The sequence below is a fragment of the Cyrtonyx montezumae genome, unplaced genomic scaffold (genome assembly GCF_038088225.1).
Source record: "Cyrtonyx montezumae isolate F1298 unplaced genomic scaffold, pur_monq_1.0 scaffold_3, whole genome shotgun sequence".
In the NCBI taxonomy this organism is placed as follows: Eukaryota; Metazoa; Chordata; class Aves; order Galliformes; family Odontophoridae; genus Cyrtonyx; species Cyrtonyx montezumae.
The window spans coordinates 94720649-94741970 of NW_027072034.1; the positions used below are offsets into that span (position 1 = coordinate 94720649).

General features: G+C 42.2%; 1 protein-coding gene across 1 annotated transcript in view; it reads right to left on the bottom strand.

Annotated features, from left to right (window-relative positions):
• Positions 1-1181: 1181 nt before the first annotated feature.
• Positions 1182-21322, bottom strand: part of STK38L (serine/threonine kinase 38 like) — a 42730-nt gene continuing 22589 nt past the window's right edge. The window contains exons 2-14 of the mRNA XM_065742431.1: positions 14925-15069; positions 13465-13516; positions 12103-12225; positions 11500-11583; positions 9031-9154; positions 8318-8472; positions 7361-7463; positions 6749-6810; positions 5890-6007; positions 5620-5743; positions 4514-4609; positions 3397-3488; positions 1182-1599 (exon numbers count right to left, since the gene is read on the bottom strand). Of these exons, the coding sequence (XP_065598503.1) occupies positions 1472-1599; positions 3397-3488; positions 4514-4609; positions 5620-5743; positions 5890-6007; positions 6749-6810; positions 7361-7463; positions 8318-8472; positions 9031-9154; positions 11500-11583; positions 12103-12225; positions 13465-13516; positions 14925-15058 (1395 nt within the window). The 5' untranslated portion in view covers positions 15059-15069 and the 3' untranslated portion in view covers positions 1182-1471. The remainder of the gene's footprint in view (positions 1600-3396; positions 3489-4513; positions 4610-5619; positions 5744-5889; positions 6008-6748; positions 6811-7360; positions 7464-8317; positions 8473-9030; positions 9155-11499; positions 11584-12102; positions 12226-13464; positions 13517-14924; positions 15070-21322) is intronic.

Here is a 21322-nt window from a genome sequence, read left to right on the forward strand (position 1 = left end):
TACAGGCAGAGACGTTACATTTGGCAGCAACGAGGTACCAGCAAGCTGTTAAAGGAGTGCTGTTTGGTTCTGAACAACTTCTACAAAATCACAGCCAGTACACAGGAGGTTCTGCTTCCATTTCCTTGCCTCATCTCTGCTGTCAGCTTGTCTCCGTCTTGCAGACTGAGAGGAATGCTTCACCTGGTTCAGTCATGGTTGGTTGTGTTTCCTGGTAAATGGGCTTCAGACCCTGATGATCCCTTGCAATCCCGTGGTTCACATTAGGGAGAGACATGAGAAGACGACAAAGCCTACAGAACAGTGAGTCTAGCAGGGCATTCCATTTCCTCTGGCTTGGTAGAGGGTGCTATGGGTATTCTGGAAAGAGAAGGGTACAGCAGGACCCCTTCTGTCTGGAACTTCTTAGGGAGATGAAAAAGAAAAAGCAACAATTTCATCACTTCTCTAGGATAAGTTCTTCTTGGACAGAAAAGGATGTTTGAATTCTCAGCAGCAAAAAAATGACCTGTCTCAAAAATGAGACAAGAACACAATCCTGGAAACTGCCACCTTTTCAGAACTTGGTAGGCATCTGAAAAAATATTTTCCTCTGTTAAGAGTCTTTATTGTTATTCCTTTTTCTCTTCTGAATTTGCCAACAACGTATAATCATCATAAACAACAACATCAGTTTCAATGACAGGGCCCATCAACTATCATTTAAAGCAGATCAAAGGGACCATCTCCCTGCCTACATCTCACAGAACAAGGGATGATTTGATCACGAAACCCTCCAGCAGGGAGGATCGACGCTGGGGCTTAATTTAGTAGTTGGGTAGAGATAGTGATAGGAGGATGGTTGGACTAGATGATCTTATAGGTCCTTTCCAACCTTATGAACTTATGAACTTATGGGGAGTGTACCAGTAGGCCCCACAGGACACTGCTATTTAAAATATGCCACCCTCATGGGACAACTGCAGACCACAACTGGAATACCCTTAGAGCCACTGCTCAGAGAATTTTGAAAACGTGGGCAATGGTTTTTTATACTGCGTATCTCAAACCCACCAGGTGAGCAGTGTAACGACAGTGCTGCAGAAAATGATATGTTCTACTCCTGGGTGGATTAGATGGGTTACAGTACAAACAAAGCCACAGTACAGAGGCATAATTAATTGTTACACACACATAGGCAGTGCATTTACAAAGGGATGCGTGGTTCCTTTTATTCCAGTACCTTTGTATAATAAAGTTAACAAAAATATTCAAATATTAAAAAAAAAGAAAAAGAAAAAAAAGCCAGCTGGCACTGCCAACTAATTCCTGTAGTAGTAGTAGTCTTAGAAATCCTAATCCTGTAGAATTTCCTTGTGAAACTGATGCGCACCAGAGTCAATATATTGATAACTAATGCCAAGCAGGTCTGGTGATGCAGCTACCTGAGGTTTGAAATTTTTTGTGTTTGTTTGTGGGTTTGTGTTTTGTCTCACAACTTCCCAGCTTTCATGTAGGTAGGGATTGAGCCACGCTGAGTGAGCCCTTCAAACCTCTTGTAGGTATAATTGAGGAAAACCCAGTCTTTGGACTTGTAGTCAGGTTCCGTTGTGTTTGGCACTAGAATTCAGATACAAAAACAAAACAAAACAATTAATAAAAGTATTGCTTCCTAGAAGTCATAGAATTATAGAATGGCTTGGGTTGGAAGGGACTTCAAGGATTATCAAGTTCCAAACCTCCTGCCACAGGGTTACCACCCACTATTTCAGGCTGCCCATGGCCCCATCTAACTTGCCCTTGAAGTGATGGGCATCACCACAACCTCTCTGGGCAACCTGTGCCAGCACCTTGCCACCCTCTCAGTGTATCTAATCTAGGTCTCCCCTCCTTTAAGTTCAAAACCATTCCTCCTTGTCCTATTACTATCTACCTCCTGTTTATAATCTCCCTTTAAATATTGTAAAATCATGATGAGGAAGAGAGCCTGCAAGCACAACACTTTTTACAGGTGAATCAAGAAGGCCTCATCAACAGGCTCCCCTGCACAGAACAAATGCAATTATATACACACATAGCGTTATTCCCATCAGAATCACAGAACTGTAGGGGCTGGAAGGGACCTCTAGAGATCACGGAGTCCAACCCCCTGCCACAGCAGCTCCCTAGCCCAGGTTGCACAGGTAGGCGTCCCAACGGGTCCTGAATGTCTCCAGAGAAAGAGACTCCACCACCTCTCTGTGCAGCTGTGCCACTGCTCCGTCACTGCACTGGGAAGAAGTTCCCACACACATTCAAACAGAAGAAAAAAATTTTATCCAAGTTCTCCCAAGAGAACAACGCACATGAAGTGCATGTTCCTATTCTAGGACATGTGTCCTGCTTACAGCTCCCACAGGGTTCAGCCAGCAGCAGATCTGGTCACGTTCCATCTGTGAGCGGCCCACACAGCTGGTGCGCTGATCACTGGCATTCACTGCAGTGGGTTCCTATATTTAGCGCTCAGATTGCTGCTCTTAATGTTCTACAACAGCATGTTCAACACTAGGTGCCAAAAACGCTGATGTTCAAGTGAGCATTTGAGTATCTGGATCTACAGTAACATTTTCAGTAACACAATGCATCTGAGATGCCACAGCCAATACAAACGTACTTGGCATTACCTGAATATGGATTGAAATAGCTAACAGGCACTGGAGATCAACTGTTTTGGCATTGCAAAACCAAACTTCTATGCCATTAACTAAAAGTCATCTCAGAAAAGAATAGCTTCCAATAACTCTTATGGATGCTAGTACACCTGCACTTATTTGACAACAATTAATCATTGTTTTCTATCTTTAATCTATTAATAATTCATTGAAAACAGTGAGAACTAGAGAACTGGGCATGTCAGTGAATTGGGCCTTTTATACTTAAACAAATTTCTACTACTGTACAGTAGAAATTAACAGTTAAAAAAGAACACCTCAACGATTTGTAGAGGCACTCAGGCTTATAAAATCACTAAGCTGAGTAATCATCTGTCTGAAGTTTTTGCCCCATAATATATTAACTTCCATGTTTGGCATAAAATTAAAAAAAATAAAGGTTGAAGTAAAAACAATTTGCACTGGTCTGCTTTTGATCAGACTTTGTTTAGACTATATGGAAGAAAGCTGTACTGTTTTCAATGCTCACTATATATGCATACCATTTAGTAGTCAACTCATTACAACCCTTCTTTTCCCCCCAAGTCTGAAGGAAGTAGAACCTATGACAAAGCTTTTCTTTCTCTGAAAGAAAATCTCTACATCAAGCTTGTATATTGACTTGATTAGGGTATCAGAAAAACAAGCATGACCAAGAAGAAATGTACCCAAGGAATATTCTGGCATGCTGTAGACAGAAGTTTGGAATTGATAATGGCAGCCTCACCTGGCTGTAAAATGTCAGATTCAGGAAACTCATCGAAGTTGGATGTATCATCGATACTTTTGATTTCTATTGGAATTGCAGCTGGTCTTTCCCTATAAACAAACGTAAGTGCCAGAATAGAGAATATTAGGAAAAAAATCCATTAAGTTCCAGCTTCATTTACTTTACATTTTTACAGTTGCAACATCCTTTCAATTTAAAGGGCAAGGGTTCCATTGAGTCCTTGAAAGAAGCCTATTTCATGACATCATGAGGTTTAGTGGTTTCCTGGCATTAGCATCTGGGGAAAACATGCTTTTCCATTAGCTGGAACAGCATTCCAGCCCCATCTACCACACAGCTATCGTCACGCTCTTCGATTTCACCAGGAACCACTGGAGCTACCTTCATTCCATGGATCCAGCCTACCCAGCTGGGCAGGATTTTCCTTGTGTTTGAAGCCACCAGACCCACTGCTCTACAGTTCCAGCCCCCACCAGCCTGGAACTCATCCAAATACCTTTCAGCTGTAGCTCTCACCTCTGCTGCCAGTATCTCTCATTCAAAATGAGCTGACTGACATGCCTCTGTTTTATTAGCTTAGCAATCAGAACTTTTAAGGTAGCTTTTAAAGTTACTGCAGTGATCTATCCCACAAAAAGCATTAAAACTGGAAAACGGCACTGTGGGAGAGTTATTAATTTATAAGTGTTAACTTATTACAGCTGTAATTATTACAATCACCATTACATCCACTTCTGGGTGGAATGAAGAAACTTTTTTGCCAGATTGCCAAACTGTCATTAATGTCTCCCACACTGAAAAGATGAATGAAGCTTTCCACACCAGAGGAAATGAGAAGAGGTGGACAACCACGTTCTCACTGTATGCATTTTCACATGCAAAAACACAGTATTAGTGGAATAGCCATCCTTGGGCATTTTTGAGGCTTCTCACAACAGTAAAAATCTGATGAGATCTATGAATGCCAGCACAGCCTGAAAACCTTAACTGTCAGCAGATGCATTTCTAAATGAGATATAAATTGAAAATAATTATTCTTGCCATCATAGTGCATGAAATTCTTGCTGTCATGACTTCTATGTTTTCTATAAAAGGTGTATACATATATGTGTACCTGATATGTCCCCAGTCCACTCCTTCAAAAAATGGGTGACTTTTTATTTCCTCTACTCCATTACTACCAATTCTGTTTTCTGAATCGGTACAAAACCTGAAAATGTGGAAAAATATAGAGAATAATTACAATAAAATATAGATATAATTACAGTAAGTGCTGACAGATGCAAAAGAAAATAAAAGTGTCATGGTATCAAGGTGTTTTAGCAAACTGCTTACAATTGTTGCATCTCCTGGTTAATGTAAAAGCAGCCTGTTGCCCCTATGACAAACTTTGCAATAACAGCCAGACCAGGTCTCAGGCTTTATCAGAACCTACTTAGTTTGGTTTTATCTCTATCAATGAAGGAATTTTGCTTTGTCTAAAATTTACTTTAGGTTGAAATCACCCCTGTCTAACACGTCCAGGCTGTATTGAGTAAAGTACATACTGAGGTCTTTGTTGCCTCACCTACTGTTTTGACCTTGCTGTAGTGAATTGGCCATTAACTAAATATGTTTTTAAATTCACTTTTGCCTAGCTTCTTGCAATTGTGTGATTTTACATTTAATAGCTCCTTCCACATACAGAAAAAAGCTCAAATATAAGTAGCCTTGGCATAACTAAACCCACAAGCCAATCTGTCAGATATGCTAACAAATAGTCTACCTAAAATATCTCAAACTGCCCTGAATACAGCCAAGACAAAGGGAGAAATCCCCAGTAGTAATACTTTGCTCTTCACAGCAAAGAACTCAGGCTGCTGACAGCATCGAGGAGAGGTTAAGCAAAAACAACAGAGAAACAGATATTAAAAACGTAATAAAATTGTCATATACAAAGTTATGAATAAGGATTAGCAATAATTAAATGATTTGAACTGTGTTAGTATCACTACCTGGATTAAGAATAATTATTAGCTGTATTTGTTGTGTTAGTTACGTGCAATTGGAGCACGGCTTGGACTAATAACAAATTCTAGTTGTTGGCTTTGCCCGTCAAAGTGCATCCCTCATTTTTTCAGTAATAAAACTGTGTAAGTTTGTAATGTTTTCTAGGAAAAAATAAGATAAATCAAGGCAACAAAGTGGGTGAGGGGTCAAAAATGAGCTGTTGTTACTGACCTTAGAATTAAATCCTTTGCTTTCTCTGAAATGGGCACCTCTGGAGGAAATACCAAAGTTTCTTTCCAGTTCATAACTTTCCTGTAAGTTTCTTGTGGTGTTTCTGAGCAGAAAGGTGGATACCCTGCAAAAATGGGTTGTTAAAGACAAACCAAACAGGCTTACAACTGCATAGAGCTGCACGACGTGGGAGAACAGATTGGGTGAACTAACATACCCGGTCACCTTTGAACCCTCTGGATGATTCTCAGGTTGTGCTCTTTAACTTACCTATTAGCATTTCATACATAATCACTCCCAAAGACCACCAGTCACATAGTTTGTTGTACCCAGTCTGCATAAATACTTCTGGTGCAATGTAATCTGGGGTCCCAACAGTAGAATATGCCTGGAAAACAGAATAAGCTCTTTAATAAATGAATTACACTTCTCAAAAATCTCTTTCTGGGGATTCACATATAGTATCTTACTACGTGCATGGACAAGAGTGCTGAATTTGACAATTCAAGATATCTAAAAAGATATCCCAAGAGCATTATTCTACATGAGTAAGCACAGATGCAGAGTGAACACTGAGCCTTGGAAATAAAGGGAAGTCATCCTCCTGAATATGAAAAGAAAAAAAAAACAAGAGTTCCAAAACATGGAAATGGAGGTTTCTGAGTTTTCTGCAAACTCTTGTTTTGTAAAAATAACAAGGAGGGCTGAAACTCTGAAAATCCCATAGCTGACAGATGCTTTGGTTTGATTTAATTCATGCTGGAATGCCCTTTATTATCTGGTCCTCCTGCACTATAAATCCAGGTGGCATCACTCCAGTGCACCACTCTCCACTGCTTTCCCCCATAGCACTCCCTGAGCTAGTCACAGCTCTGAAAACAAGCAGCTCAACCAATCCAGCTGGTGCTCAATTCTACTCTTTCCTGGTCCACAACCTGAACCACTACACCACCTTGATTTAAACAGAATTTTGAGAGCTTTAAGAAAGCTACACCTATAAGAGATGAAGGCCTTACAGATTAAAAGAAAAATACCATAAAACAGTAGCATTAATGCCTGGTTTTTTATTTATAGTTTTCTATAAATAGTTTAAATGAAAAAAAAAAAACATGAGTTTTTATAAACTCACCAGCTGTCGTCTGTTTTTCTTCCATGTTTCTGCTTTTCTCTTTGAGTTCATATTCTGAAATGCTAATTCAGAAAATGGTTATTAGATGTTAAATGCATTTTTAAGGTAAAAGAAAAGACTGATAATAGTTCTAACTTGAAAACAGAATATTGTCAATCTTTAGAATGCTTTTTTCCAGAATTAAAACTTGATTGTCACTGGAGACAGGAAAAGAACCACAAACAATTACCATCCAATTTGCAGCTGAGAATCACGTAAGTTTGATGTGATTGTCACTGACCCCCATAAGCCAGCACACAAAAGCCATGTCCAATCTGAGCATTACTGCATCTTCAGTAACATTGTTATGGAAAAAAGCATTACAGTACAGATCCACGACGTTATGACCACACGCATCCGTACACAAACGTACAAAAACCCATTAGCATTGCAGAAAGTGTAATTTCCTTCCCATGAAGTGCTTCCATATCCTGGGGAACATGCATTTCCAGTCTTCCAACTCCACACTGTCAGCTTGACTAATCATGCTGAACACAGCAGAAATAAAAGATGATGTGGTATAACTGCAGCTCGAAATCATTTAAATGTTTACCTAGGATCCCTTATACTTACAGAAGTCACTTGGTGGGTTGTGTGTAAGGTTCCTGTAGAACTCAGTTCTATGAGCTTTCTTTAAACCTGTGCATAGCCCAAAATCAGACAGTTTTACATGACCCTAAAAAGCAAAGATGATGAAAAAAATAATTTAGAAAGGTAGTTCTCAAAAAAGAAAAAAGAAAGCAAGCTGTTTTTATAACTGCACTTGCCTTCTTCTCAGGCAGTGTGAACAATGGGCTTATACAGCACAAACTTAATCCAGGACAAGCAGGGAAATAGTGACTGAATCTCGATGTACCGGAAGAGTGTGTTTTCTCTAAAAAGGGTATCATTTCCAAGAATGATATCATCTGCAACAGCCAAAGACAGCTACTCTGCCTGGTTTTGTTTTGAACCAAGTTCTGCCAAGACTGGGAAAGGCTCCAGGATAAAATTCTTCTGCTTTATTTTGATGGCAATCTGGTTTTAAGCAGGTTTCCAGAGATGGAGCTAGATAGCCTACAGTGCAATGCTTAGTGGAGCCATTCCACAGCTCACTACAGTCAGCCAAGCAGACAGACTGCTCCCACTTGTGAGTGGATAATAAAACAAATGAGACAACTGTGGGAACTGAACTGATTGTTTAGTGTTGTCTGAACGTTCTATGCTTTCATTCTTCTTGAAGCAACTAAGTATACCAGCTTTTTCATGTACATGAATATGAGCATCCAGACAGCCCAGGTGGGTCTTCTCACATTTAAAAAGCTTTCCAAATACAAAAAGAAAGACAATCATCCAATCAAACAAAACCAACATAAAGGTAGTTTTGCTTTGCTTAAATATATTAGAACAGTGGCCATCTACTGCCATTTCTGTGGCTAGTTGAAATCATGTATGGCACTACTGGTATGCAGTGCTTAGCACTGCTGTGAGTGGCATTATCTGCAGACTGAGATGTTTAAAGCAGAGGCAGTCAACGTGCATGTTACATGCCTTAGCATCCAGTAGAAGGTTGTCTGGTTTAATATCTCTATGGATAAATCCCAGCTGGTGAATAGCATCTATGGCCAACACAGTTTCAGAAATGTAGAACTGTGTCTCCTCTTCTGATAAGGTGTCTTTCTTCATTAACAAGGTCATCATGTCACCTAATCAAAGGAAAGAAAACAGTGTATAAAGCAGAATATTTTAGTCATGAGGCTGATTCTACATGGAAGCCAGTAGATTCCAAATTTAACCTTAAAACTGGCCTTACAACTACTAATTATAAAACTGTTAATGCAAGAACCTACAAACTCAACATAATTTTTCAGTAAACTGGATGTAAAATAGTTGGAAATCCTAAATAGAAGTTTTAATTGGATAGCCTTGAGAGATACTGCAAATTTTAATGCATAGTATATGTATTACACAAAGATTGTCTGAACAAGAGTTACCTTTCATTGTTTCTAGCTTTGTCAGTAAAAAGCAGAACATATGACAAGAATTACTGTTCAATCAAAGCCTATTAAACACGTTTTTGTAACTCTTTCCCTTCCCCTACAAATCAGCAGAAGTTACATTACTGGGACCTTGTTTTAAACAGCATCAAAATTTGCACCATCACAAGTGAAAGCATGCTTGCTTCTACATTTTTAGAGAGCTCATAACAAAAGCTAAAAAAGAAGTCTTCATATCACTTTCCAACACAACACATATCTTCTTACCTCCCGGTAAAAACTCCATGATCAAATAAAGATTTCTTTTATCCTGAAAACTGTAAAACATTTTCACTACCCATGCTCCATCTGCTTCAACCAAAATATCTCTTTCTGCTCGGATATGGGCCACCTGAAATAAAAATAAAATAAAATATTTCTATTAAAGAATAATTTAAATATTTAAACACCAAATGCCATACTAAATATATTCCTAGTCCTAAAATAAATTTTCGTTATCTTTAACAAATAAGTTATTTTTCTTACTTCTTCTAGTCCTATTTTTCATAGTTTTTGCTAGAACCTAGGAAGTCCCCACAAAACACCAGCCACCAGTAACTTCTCAGAAGTAACCTCTAGAATCATGACACGTGGCTTGTTGAGCTTTGTTTGTTGGGCAGAACCATAAGGGCTCACAGAAAACCACCATTCCATTTTTACTACGCTCTAGAGCATTCAAAATAATAATAATTAAAACAAACAAAAAAAGCTCTGCAATGGTCAGCACTGCAAAGTAGTAGCTCTACTGTTAACTCAGTTAAAAATGGGATGTGCAACTCAATAGGCAAATACAGGGAAAACTGTTGGCAAAAAAAAATCTAAACATTTTACTTTAAAGAATGCAAGAGCTAAAAGATAAAAAGGGAGATGCTTCACGATTCTGGTCAGAAGGTACCAGCCTTCTCCTATACATATACAAATAAATGGTTAATTACTGTTCCTCCACAGATAGTTCACAGTTTATACAGTTTTAACTCAGTGAGGTAAGCCTGCAGAATCCTTCTGCAAGAGTGATAGAGCACCTAAACTAATTACTCCCTGTAAAACCTCCTTTATCACTGTGAAAGAAACATCTGAGATAAAGAGAACTATCGTGCAGCCCCCAAAGCCACTCATTACTTAGTTGTATTTGAACCACTTTTCAAATGGTACATAGAGACTGCACCTATCTGTGTGCATGGTGGGCATTACTCCAACTGCATGGCAAGTGTCTCAGACAAGGAGAAAAAGGCTGTGATGAGTCTCGGCCTGTAGAGACGACCATAAGGAACAGTGAGAGCTAAATGGCCACTACTGAAGAAGGGCTTGAGCTATTTTAGCTAGGGAAAAAAAATAGAAGATGGAGCCATTCCTTCAAGTGATGTATATAAAGCTGGCCCAGAACTGATATAGCCACCACTGCTGCTGTGGCAGGTTGTGGGCAAGTGACTTTGGGAGTGATTGGCCATGCTTAGGATATTTTAGTCCCAGCTGGGTCTTTGACAGACATGCTGAGAGGGGCTGCCTTGTGAGTTTACTGGAAACTAAGGGTAATGAAGACTGCAGAAGAGTGTGTGCATTACTAAAATGTACCCTTCATGGCAGAAGAAAATTAGAAATATTGATATGGAATTTTTTTTATTGGCATAAGCTATATGATTTTTGTATTTCATATAACAGGAAGCAACTTCTGGAAAGAAAATAAGTACTATGTTGCAGCTTTAAGAGATATTTCCAATAAGCTAGTTATGGGGTTTGGATGGGAAAGGAGGACAAAATCACAGAATGGCTTGGATTGGAATTGACTGCAATGATCATATGATTCCAATCCCCATGCTGTAGACAGGGCTGCCACCCACCAGCTCAGGCTGCTCAGGGTCCCATCCAACGTGGTCTGGAACACCTCCAGGGATCGGGCACCTACAGCCCCCCTAGGCAGCCTGTGCCACTGCCTCACACCACCCTCTGGGTAAAGAATTTCCTCTCAATGTCTAGCCTAAATCTCCTCATTTCCTCTTGTCCTGTCACTATACTTCCTGAAGAATATAGTCCCTTCCCAGCTTTTCCGTAGGCCCACTTGAGGCACTGAAAGGCCACAGTGAAGTATTTCTGGAGCTTTCTCTTCTCAAGGCTAAATAACCACAGCTTTCTCCAGCTATGCTTCTGCTTGAGACATCTACACTTGATTTTGAACACTACTCTTTGTGGTGCTAAAGAGCTTGCTGTGTCCCATCACAAATTCACAGTGAATTCCTGATTAGAAAGCAAAAGCAAATAAAACAAAACAAACAAAAATCCAACTAAAAACTACAACAAAAGAAAAACAAAGCCAAATAACGAACAACACAACACCTGCAGGTATCTGACCACCAAAAGAAAACATCATGCATTCTCAGTTTTTACTCTGTCTTTTCAAGAAGTATTTTCTTTGAAATGTAATTTTACAGATTAAGTGCTACAGGGCACACGGTGATAAAGATTAGAGGAAAAAAACATCTTCATCACTGTTCCAAGCAGCTGTAAATGAAACATTTTCAAAAATGCTGTTATTTCCTTATTTCCTAACTAATACTTTATAATGACGTAGGAACTCCATAAATGCCTTGGACTGCAGTTCAATTATGGGGGCTATAGAAGTGGAAAATATGATCCAATAGAACTCTGGACATTTTCTAGGCCATGTAACTTTGATATCTAGGGGACTTATACAACACAAACCTGTTCTTTCTCCAGCATATCTGCTTTCCTTAGTATCTTCATTGCATAAATATGGCCTGTATCCTTCTTCTGAACAAGACGTACCTTTAATGAGAAAAGCAACCCAATCAGTCCCATCTACCCCCAGGTGAAATATAGGTGTCTCTAAACTGGGGGGCACGGAAAGGTTATTTTGTTAAACACTGAAAAACATGTGGATAAAGTACTTCCACATCACGTACAAAGCCAACAGAAATGATGAACAGTTAGTTGAACTGTTAGCAGGCACACTGGAGTCCAGGTACCTGTGAGATTCAGAAACATCACGTGACGCGGAGTAGGATTTTTATGGAGAGGAGCTGTGCTACTGCAAATCCACCATGCTGCATGAGCACCTTCACCTGGGGCTAACGTGAAGCCGTGGGAAACTAAGACCCTTTCCAAAGGCCTTGATAAATTCACGCTCACACTTCACTACTGGTCTTACCACACTTACGCAATTACCCGAATAGCTGTTCTCCTGAAACAAAACTGCCCAACTGGAACTTTTTATTCTATAGTTAAATTTTTTCCTTCTGATTTTAAATCTAACTTTAATCCTGTTCAAGAGAGAAAGCCACAAACCTCCCCAAACGCTCCTCTTCCTATAACTTTCAAAGATTCAAAGTCATCCAAGCCAAGCCTCGTTCTCTTCAGTCGCAGAAACTCAGTTTCTTTGCGAGCATGCTGGGACCTGCGCAGTTTTTTCTGACAAAATACACACATGAGAATTCAAGTCACTTTACAGAAAGTCAAGATATATAATCACTCTTCCTGTGAAGTACTCTCTCTCAGTATGGGTACAGGGAAAATGTAAAAGGGAAAATCTTTCTGAATTTCTTGAAGTGAGATGAACAAACACAGTCCTTCATAGAGAGGCCTCAGGCCTAGTTCATATTTTGCTTTTGGTTGTTACTTGCATATAGGGAAGCAGTGACAAAAATCAACAACAAAAAAATCACACTGGTTCAAAGTCCATCAGCCCAAATGCCAAAGTCACCAGATAAGGCAAGGACTCTGCTCTCGAGCAGCATAAAACATCAGTAAAAGCTAAGGCCTGCCCCCTGACAGACACAGTGATGACAGGCAATAAGCGACCAAGCAGGCAGCAGAAATCCAACTTAAGCTATCCTATAACAAAATCTGTTTGTTCTACAGCAGAAAAATACTTGTATTTGAAAGACTGATTTAAATCCTGTCATATATCTTGTCCTTTAAAATATCAGTGGGATTCACCTTGAGAAAAAAATGAATGCCAGCCTATACTCCCAAAGACTCCAAGATCTCAGAGGCTGTTAATGAGACTCAACAATCAGATCTGGCAGATTTTGCACAACGATGACAGTATCACTGGAAACCACAAGATGGCATCAGACACCCACATCAGCTTTTCCCTCTGTCCACAAGTTACATTAACCCCATAAACTTGAGAAATGACCAGAAATGACTGAGATGCTGTTACTATTTATTCTAGTATCTATGCTGGACTCAGTACAGGTAGAAATGAAATGATCAACCTCCGAAAAGTACTCAGACGTGCTCTTATTCAAAAGGAACAAAGAGGCACCTGCTTTATTGTTTAAATCAGGGAAGAAAAAAAACCAAAGGGTTCAGCATTTTGCTTTCTACCCAGTTCTTCCAACTGCATCTCACCTTTTCCAAATCACACGTCATAAATTTTTAAACTTTGGAAAGCATGATATAGCCTTGCTGCGGTCGTATATTTCATCATGATTAAAAACAGCATGAAGAGCACCTTAGCTATTCAAGGCCTCATTTTCAAGCATATGCAAAGCTTCCTTTGTTATTTACAAAAGCAACACTGACTTACAATATAAACTCAATGTGACTTCTACTAACATCCCCACAAACTCCTCAAATGTGAACTTAAAGAAATGCAAACAAAAAGCAAAGCAATCTCTTCAGGAGTTACTCAAGTAATATTACCTCCTCATCTGCTAGGCCTTCTTCATCCATAGCCACTTCTAGCTTCTTCTGCCTGCAGAAGGGATAAATAAGACATTTATTTATTTATAATTAAAAAAACAAACAAACAAAACATACCATAGCACTACAGTAAGACAACCCTTTTACTTCATGTGGTCCAGATACCAAAGCATTTGGCCTCAAACAAAAGTATGAAAACATATTGTCCGCTCCCTACATTTACTCACTTGTAAATATGTTGAAAATGTATAAGCAAATTTAAGCCCATACTTATGTGCTTGCAGAATTCCTGTCCTCCCTGCCTGGACCAGGGCCTGCTGCTCCTGGGTTCCTGCAGATAGTGCTTGGCCACGCTGGGTGGCACCAAGTGTAGAGCAAAGCCTGGGGCACCCCACAGATGGGGGTGGCACCACACATGCAAGGGAGCCAGCACATCTCTTCAGCTCTCTCTGCTCCCCCAAAGAATGCCTCTGTATAGCCCTCAAGGTGCAGTTTCAGAAAGTTGGTTGCCCACTGGTAGCAGATGCAGGTTTGAATGCTGGGTGCCAGGCTGTTCCTGCTGATCTGCATTTCAGGAAGTGCAGCGGGATCCCCTAAATTAAAAAGGCCCTCCGCAGACAGCCTACTTGCCTAACTAAAGGCAACCCAATTGCATGGGATAACAACTAAATGTGATGAAGAGGGAAACCCTGCTGCTTAGCTGAAAGCTCCTCAATTAAAAACATATTAGCAAGAGAACCACAGTTTCACATGCTGACGACAATTTGAAGCACAACATTCATTATTATCAAGTGCTTAGTGCTTTAACACTTAATTCAAGCAGCTCTTCATCACAGTGGAGGCAAAACTGCAGCAATAAGAGGAGCTAAAGCAGAGGTGACTAACATGCTCCCTTGCACAGAGCACCAGGCAGTTTCACACAAGAGAAAGTTAGGGGTGGGTATTACATTATCCCTAAAACTCCCTCTTCCCACCCATTTCTTCCTTCCTTATTTCCCACATGATCCTTTCCACAGACTTTATGAGTCTTGGCAAGGACTTGGTGCTGCAGAGCATGAATAGACACCACAAGCCACTGCCTTACACAGAAACAAGTTATTATGCATCATCAGCTCTGCAGCATCTGCCTCTGTAGGGTTTATTCATGTGGCACACATGAAGGAATCAGAGGTTACCAAAACTACATGCAGAAGTGGAAATCGCACACATGCTGGAAAGTGAGACCACGTGCCTGCCGATTTCTAGTAAGTAGTAATAATTAGAGGTGGTGGTAAATCATATGAGAATTTGGAGAGTGGAGGTCCTCGGTCATTTGGGGACTGCTTTTTCACAGGTGATCATCTCCTCACTTCCAACAATGAAAAACTCCTCAGACTTGCCCCATTCACGGAGCTGAAGGTGCCCCACCCACCAACATCCAGACAAGAAGTGCGGGGGAGAGATGAAAGCACAGTGGGTACCTGGTTTCCCTCTCTTCATGCTGGATAATGAGGTTGCTATAGAAGTTCTCCAGTGTGAGCTTGGCCACTGTCACTCTCTCGCGGGTGTGGTTGCTCATGGGAAAGGATGTTGTGGTCCCTGCAGTCATCGCCATGGTAACACACACTGAAACAAGAGCACAGCAAATCATTACGCAATTGGAAAAACATACACATGCACTCCTCCTTTCCATCATCCATCTCCAAATTCTTAGATGCTACAGATTTCATGGAAAAGCACTGTTCTTTATATGTAAGAAAATACATTTAAAAAATTGTATTGTAAAGTATTTCCAGCTGTTAAGATTCAATACCCACTCTCTAAAACAAATAATGCGTTGGCAAAACAAAGAGTGAATCATAGCAAAGAGCTATGCAGCCTCTAGGCAGCTCATCCAGACACAAATTATAAGTTCATCAGTTCATAAGTTCATAAGGTTGGAAAGGACCTATAAGATCATCTAGTCCAACCATCCTCCTATCACTATCTCAAACCAACTACTAAATTAAATCCTTTAGCACCTCATCTAAACGCTTCTTGAACAGCGCCAGGGATGGTGCCTCAACCACCTCCCCAGGCAGGCCATTCCAGTGCCTGACCACTCTTTCAGAAAAGAAATGCTTCCTCAGGTCTAATCTAAATCTTCCCCAATGCAACTTGTGGCCATTCCCTCTCGTCCTGTCATTACTTATCAGGGAGAAGAGGCCCACCCCCTCCTCACCACAACCTCCCTTCAGGAAGTGGTAGAGTGCAATAAGGTCTCCTCTGAGCCTCCTCTTCTCCAGACTAAACAATCCCAGCTCCCTCAGCCGCTCCTCATAAGACTTGTGCTCCAGACCCCTCACCAGTTTTGTTGCCCTTCTCTGAACACGCTCCAGGGCCTCAATGTCCTTCTTGTAGTGAGGGGCCCAAAACTGAACACAGTACTCGAGGTGCGGCCGTACCAGAGCTGAGTACAGGGGGATGATCACCTCCCTGCTCCTGCTGGCTACACTATTTCTAATACAGGCCAGGATGCTGTTGGCCTTCTTGGCCACCTGGGCACACTGCCGGCTCATGTTGAGCCGAGCATCAACCAACACCCCCAGGTCCTTTTCCTCTCTACATTCTTCAAGCCATTCTGCCCCAAGCCTATAGCATTGCATGGGGTTATTGTGGCCAAAGTGCAGGACCCGGCACTTGGTCTTATTGAACCTCATCCCATTGAGCTCAGCCCAGCTGTTCAGCCTATACAAATCCCTCTGAAGGGCCTCCCTACCCTCAGGCAGTTTGACACATCCTCCAAACTTGGTGTCATCTGCAAACTTACTGAGGGTACACTCAATTCCCTCGTCTAGGTCATCAATAAAGATATTAAACAAGATGGGCCCCAAAACTGACCCTTGGGGGACACCACTCATAATGGGACGCCAGCTGGACTTAACTCCATTAACCACTACCCTCTGGGCACGGCCCTCCAGCCAGTTCTCCACCCAGAGAAGAGTGAACCTGTGCACGCCACAGGCTGCCAGTTTCCTTAGGAGAATACTATGGGAGACCGTGTCAAAGGCCTTGCTGAAGTCCAGGTAGACTACATCAACAGCCTTTCCCTCATCTACCTGTCTGGTCACCCAGTCATAGAAGGAGATGAGGTTGGACAAGCACGACCTGCCCCTGGTGAACCTGTGCTGGCTGGGTCTGATCCCTTTATTGCCATGCACGTGTCGTGTGATCTCCCTCAATATCATCTGTTCCATAACTTTCCCTGATACCGAGGTCAGGCTGACAGGCCTGTAGTTCCCCGGGTCTTCCCTACGGCCTTTCTTGTAGATGGGAGTCACATCGGCAAGCTTCCAATCTTGTGGGACCTCTCCAGATAACCAGGAATGCTGATAGATGGCAGAAAGTGGCTCGGCAATCACCTCTGCCAGGTCCCTCAGCACCCTTGGGTGGATCCCATCTGGCCCCATGGACTTGTGGCAGTTCAGATGGAGGAGAAGATCTCTGACCGTCTCTGCTTGGATCACAGGGGGTGCATTATGTGCCCCGTCCCAGACTGCCAGGTCAGGGCAAGTACCATGTGGACAACTGTTCTGTCTATTAAAGACAGATGTGAAGAAGGCATTGAGAACCTCAGCCTTTTCCTTATCATCTGTGGTTATATTGCCTGCCTTGTTGAGTAAAGGAGGGAAATTTTCCTTAGTTTTTTTCCTGCTGTTAATGTATTTGTAAAAGGGTTTCCTGTTCTCCTTTACAGCAGTAGCCAGCCTAATTTCAAGCTGGGCTTTAGCATTTCTAATTTTCTGCCTGCAGATCTCGGCCAGTTCTCTGTAGTCACCCTAAGTAGCCTGACCCATCTTCCAGAGGACATAGACTCTCTTTTTCTCTCGGAGTCTCAACAAAAGATCCCGGTTCATCTACACTGGTCTTTTTCTCCTCCGGCTTGACTTATGGGACTCCGGGACTGCCTGCTCCTGTGCCTTTAAGATTTCCATCCTGAGGAGCATCCAGGCTTCCTGGTATAGATGCACTTCAGCTGAGATATCTGCCTCGCCCCTTTCTCCAGCACAGCCTCCTTAGGCTCTTTACTGGTGAGCCCTGTTTTATCCCCTTCCCCCGTCACAGCTAGTTTCAAGCTCTCTCAATGAGTCCAGCTAGCTCCTGTGCTAGGATTCGTTTCCCCCTTTGGGATAGGTGCATCCCATCAACAGGTAACAGGCCAGGAGCCGAGTAAACTGCCCCGTGGTCAAAAAACCCAAAGTGTCTGTCTCTGCACCAACCTTTCAGCCAGTTATTCATCACCTGTGTTTTCCTAGCCCATTCTGTGTCCTTCACTGCCCCAGAAGGTATGGAAGCAAACACCACTTGTGCTCCCACCCCTTGAACTAATCGCCCTAATCCCCTGAAATCTCTTTTCATAGTTCGCAGACTTCTGAGATATTTCATTGCAGTCTGCCTGAACTACGAGTAACGGGTAGTAGTCGGTGGGGCGTATCAAATCCGGGAGTCTTCTAGCAATGTCCCTGATCCTGGCCCCAGGGAGACAGCACACTTCCCTGCGGTTTGGGTCTGGTCTGCAAATGGGGCCCTCAGTTCCCTTGAGAAGGGAGCCACCCACTACGATCACCTTCCTTTCTTTCTTAGTAGCAGCAGTCTCAATGCACGGAGTTGACTGCCTTGCCATTGGTGACCTCCTGCGGGAATCTTCCTGCACTTCCCCCCTTATCACCTCTTCAACATCCAATGCTGCAAATCTATTGCTTAGGGGTATCTGGGGGCACTGGGAAGGCAGAGAGGGAGATTGCCCACGGTACCGAGCAGGGTACCGAGCAGGGACTCTCTGCCAGCCCTCCCCATCCCTCAGATATCCCCCTTCTGCCCTACGGGGACAGGTCAGGGAGTCCACCACCAACTGCGGGGGATCTCCCCGGTGCCTTTCTCTCTGGCGCTCTAGGGAGCTACTCCACCAGTCAGACTCCCGCTCACAGTCCCTGATGGCCCTCAGTCTCTCAACCTCCTCTTTCAGTTCAACCACCATGCTAAGCAGATCTTCCACCTGCTCACACCTTGCACAGGAGAACTGCTTAGCACCCTCATCCAGCAGCAGCAGGCTCTGGCACTCTTTGCAACCAGAGACCTGTGTAGCCACGCTTCTAGGCAGACCTTCTGTCTGGGTCGCCACAGCCTTTTTAAGGCAAGCCCTCTGTCTAGTAGAGACCGTGGCACAAAAAAGAATAAAAACAAATAAATGAAAAATTGAAAGTAAATAAATAAATAATAGTTTATAATAATATATAGATATGAATTGTAATAACTTAAAAATAAATAATAATAATAATTAAAAATATATATATAAAAAAAAACCACAAACAAACAGTGGGTAGTGACACTTCGCTGCCCTCCCTGAGCCCTATTCAGCTGAGGGGTGAGGGCGAGGGTGCTGAAACCCTGGCAACGCCTACGCCTCGTTAACGCCTCGTTAACCTCAAGCGAGAACAGCCTACGGGACTGGCGGCTCTCACTCGGTTCCCGAGAGACTGGAACCTCCCGAAAACCCGCCCTGTACCTCAATCAGCCACTGCAGCTCCGGCTGTGCCGACTTCAAAGCAGTTGATCACGAGGACTAGGATTAGGAAGATGTTTGTCCAGTAGGCTTGAGTCCAGCCCAGGGAAGGGAATGGCAACAAGATAAAATGAAAAAGTAAATGAAGAAAACCTCTAACCCTATTCAGAGGGAAGGTGAATTCAAGGATATAAAATAACCTACTTATATCTTAAGAGTTTTAGCAGCTCAACAAAATTGCATATGGGCAGCTGGGAGCATTCTAGAAATCACTGTGTCGAAATGAAATAATGAATCCTAGAATCATTAAGTTTAGAAAGACCTCTTAAAACCATCCAGTTCAATTGCCAACCCATCCCTATTATGCCCACTAACCACGTCCCTCAGTGCCACATCTACTCATTTCTTGAACACCTCCAGGGATGGTGACTCCACCAGCTCCCTAGGCAGCCTGTTCCAGTGCATCAGCACTCATTCCAAGAAGAAAGCTTCCCTAATATCCAACCTGAACCAGCCCTGGCACAACCTAAAACCATTACCTCTCATCCTACTGTTGCTACCTGGAAAAGAGGCCAAACCCCACCTTGCCACAACCTTCTTTCAGGGAGTTGTAGAGAGCAACAAGCTCTCCCCTGAGCCTCTTCTTCTCCAGACATAAGAGTCCCAGTTCCCTCAGCCACCCCTCATAGGACTTGTGCTCCAGACCTCTCACCAGCTTCACTGCCATTCCTTGGACTCGCCGTATTTTAAATGGATAACTTACGTTTCTTGTTTTATCTTTGAAACAAAAGACAGTCAAGGAGAACAGAACCCTTTCCCCACCAGCAGCGCGTGAAGTAGCCAGCATTTCAGCCTAACTCCTGTGCCATGCTGACAACCCAACAGGTGGTTCCTGTAGGGCCCATGCTTTTCAGAATTCCCTGTGTATGGACTCTCCAGCTCTGGGTGAAATCTTGGAAGAACAGACTTGAAATCCAGCTGTAAATACATTACCTCTGGAGATAAAGTACTTCTAGGTTAGGACACACTGTTCCTAAGCTCTTAAAAAGTGGGAAGAGAGAGGAAAAAAGGAAATGTAAAGCTCTTGAAGACAGCAGCCTTTCTATCTGGAAACGGAGGTACTAAGTTGTGCCAGAACAACCCTTGTAATACTGGACAAAGCATCCTGGGCTGTTGCAAGAACCTTTCAGGTGACCTAGGTTAAAAACAATGCAGTTTGTCCTAGGAGGATTGGTGTCTCACCTGATTTTGGGTTGAGGCACACGAAGCCTGGCTGTCCCAGTGCAAGGGCAGTCACAAGTACTAGCACCTCCACCCAGTGTTGGTTTGATCATTATGGGGTGGGTTGTTTTTATTTTGTTTGGTTTCTTGTTTTTGTGTGTGTGTGTGTTTTCTAATGGAAAACTACACAGAAGTAAATGTACTTCCTTTTAGTTGTTTTTGTAACCTTTCTATTTTACCAGATGATTTTGAGGAGGATAAATCCTAAATTAGGTTTATGATTTTCAGGAAGAACTTAATACCATTTAAGGTGAAAGAATTCAAACTTTAGTTTTGTACAAGAAATAGATTTGCATCTTTCCATCACGCAGAAACACCGTCTCATTCTGCCTTGCTCTTCTGCTTTGTTTTGGATTTGACAGCCTCTGTGAAGGCAGCATTTTAACGTGTGGATTTTTAATTGAATTTGGTGTGACAATAAGATATTTGTTGCCAGACATACAGCTGCTGTGTCACACATAAAGGCTTTTTATAACATTAGATGGACATTATTTTAGCTGGGTATTTGAGTGACTCCAGAGTTCTGAGTATAAGAATGTATCTGTACATAAAGATGCAAAGAGGTTTTAATAGCATTACAACTGCTTTATGGTGCTGCAGATCTTTCTTTTTTTAATCATTACTTTGTCCTCTGCAGTTTTCTACACAAGAAAGATGAGAGCCATCAGCTGTCTACAATCTCTACTAAAAATTCAGGGCCTATATTTTCAACACAAGCATATACCCCATGCTGAACACCATTGCAAAAGTTAAGAGAACTCTGTAGTAATCCTCCTTCCTTCTGCCTTGAGAGGTGGGAAAAGAGAAATACGAAGCAGGTATTTGGGAGCAGAACCAGCAGCAGGTTGATAACACCCAATCAAACACAACAACTGCTGAACACACACTGGCATGTGTGATTAAATTCAAAAAGCTATCTGATAGAGTAAAATCCCACCTCCTGATTGCTTTAGAGCATCTGGGCAGCACAGCATCAACCCATGCTTGGAACGGATTAACCTTTCCTTAAGGTAAAGCAGGCCCTGTCACCAGCAGGCAACAGGTTATTTACCACTT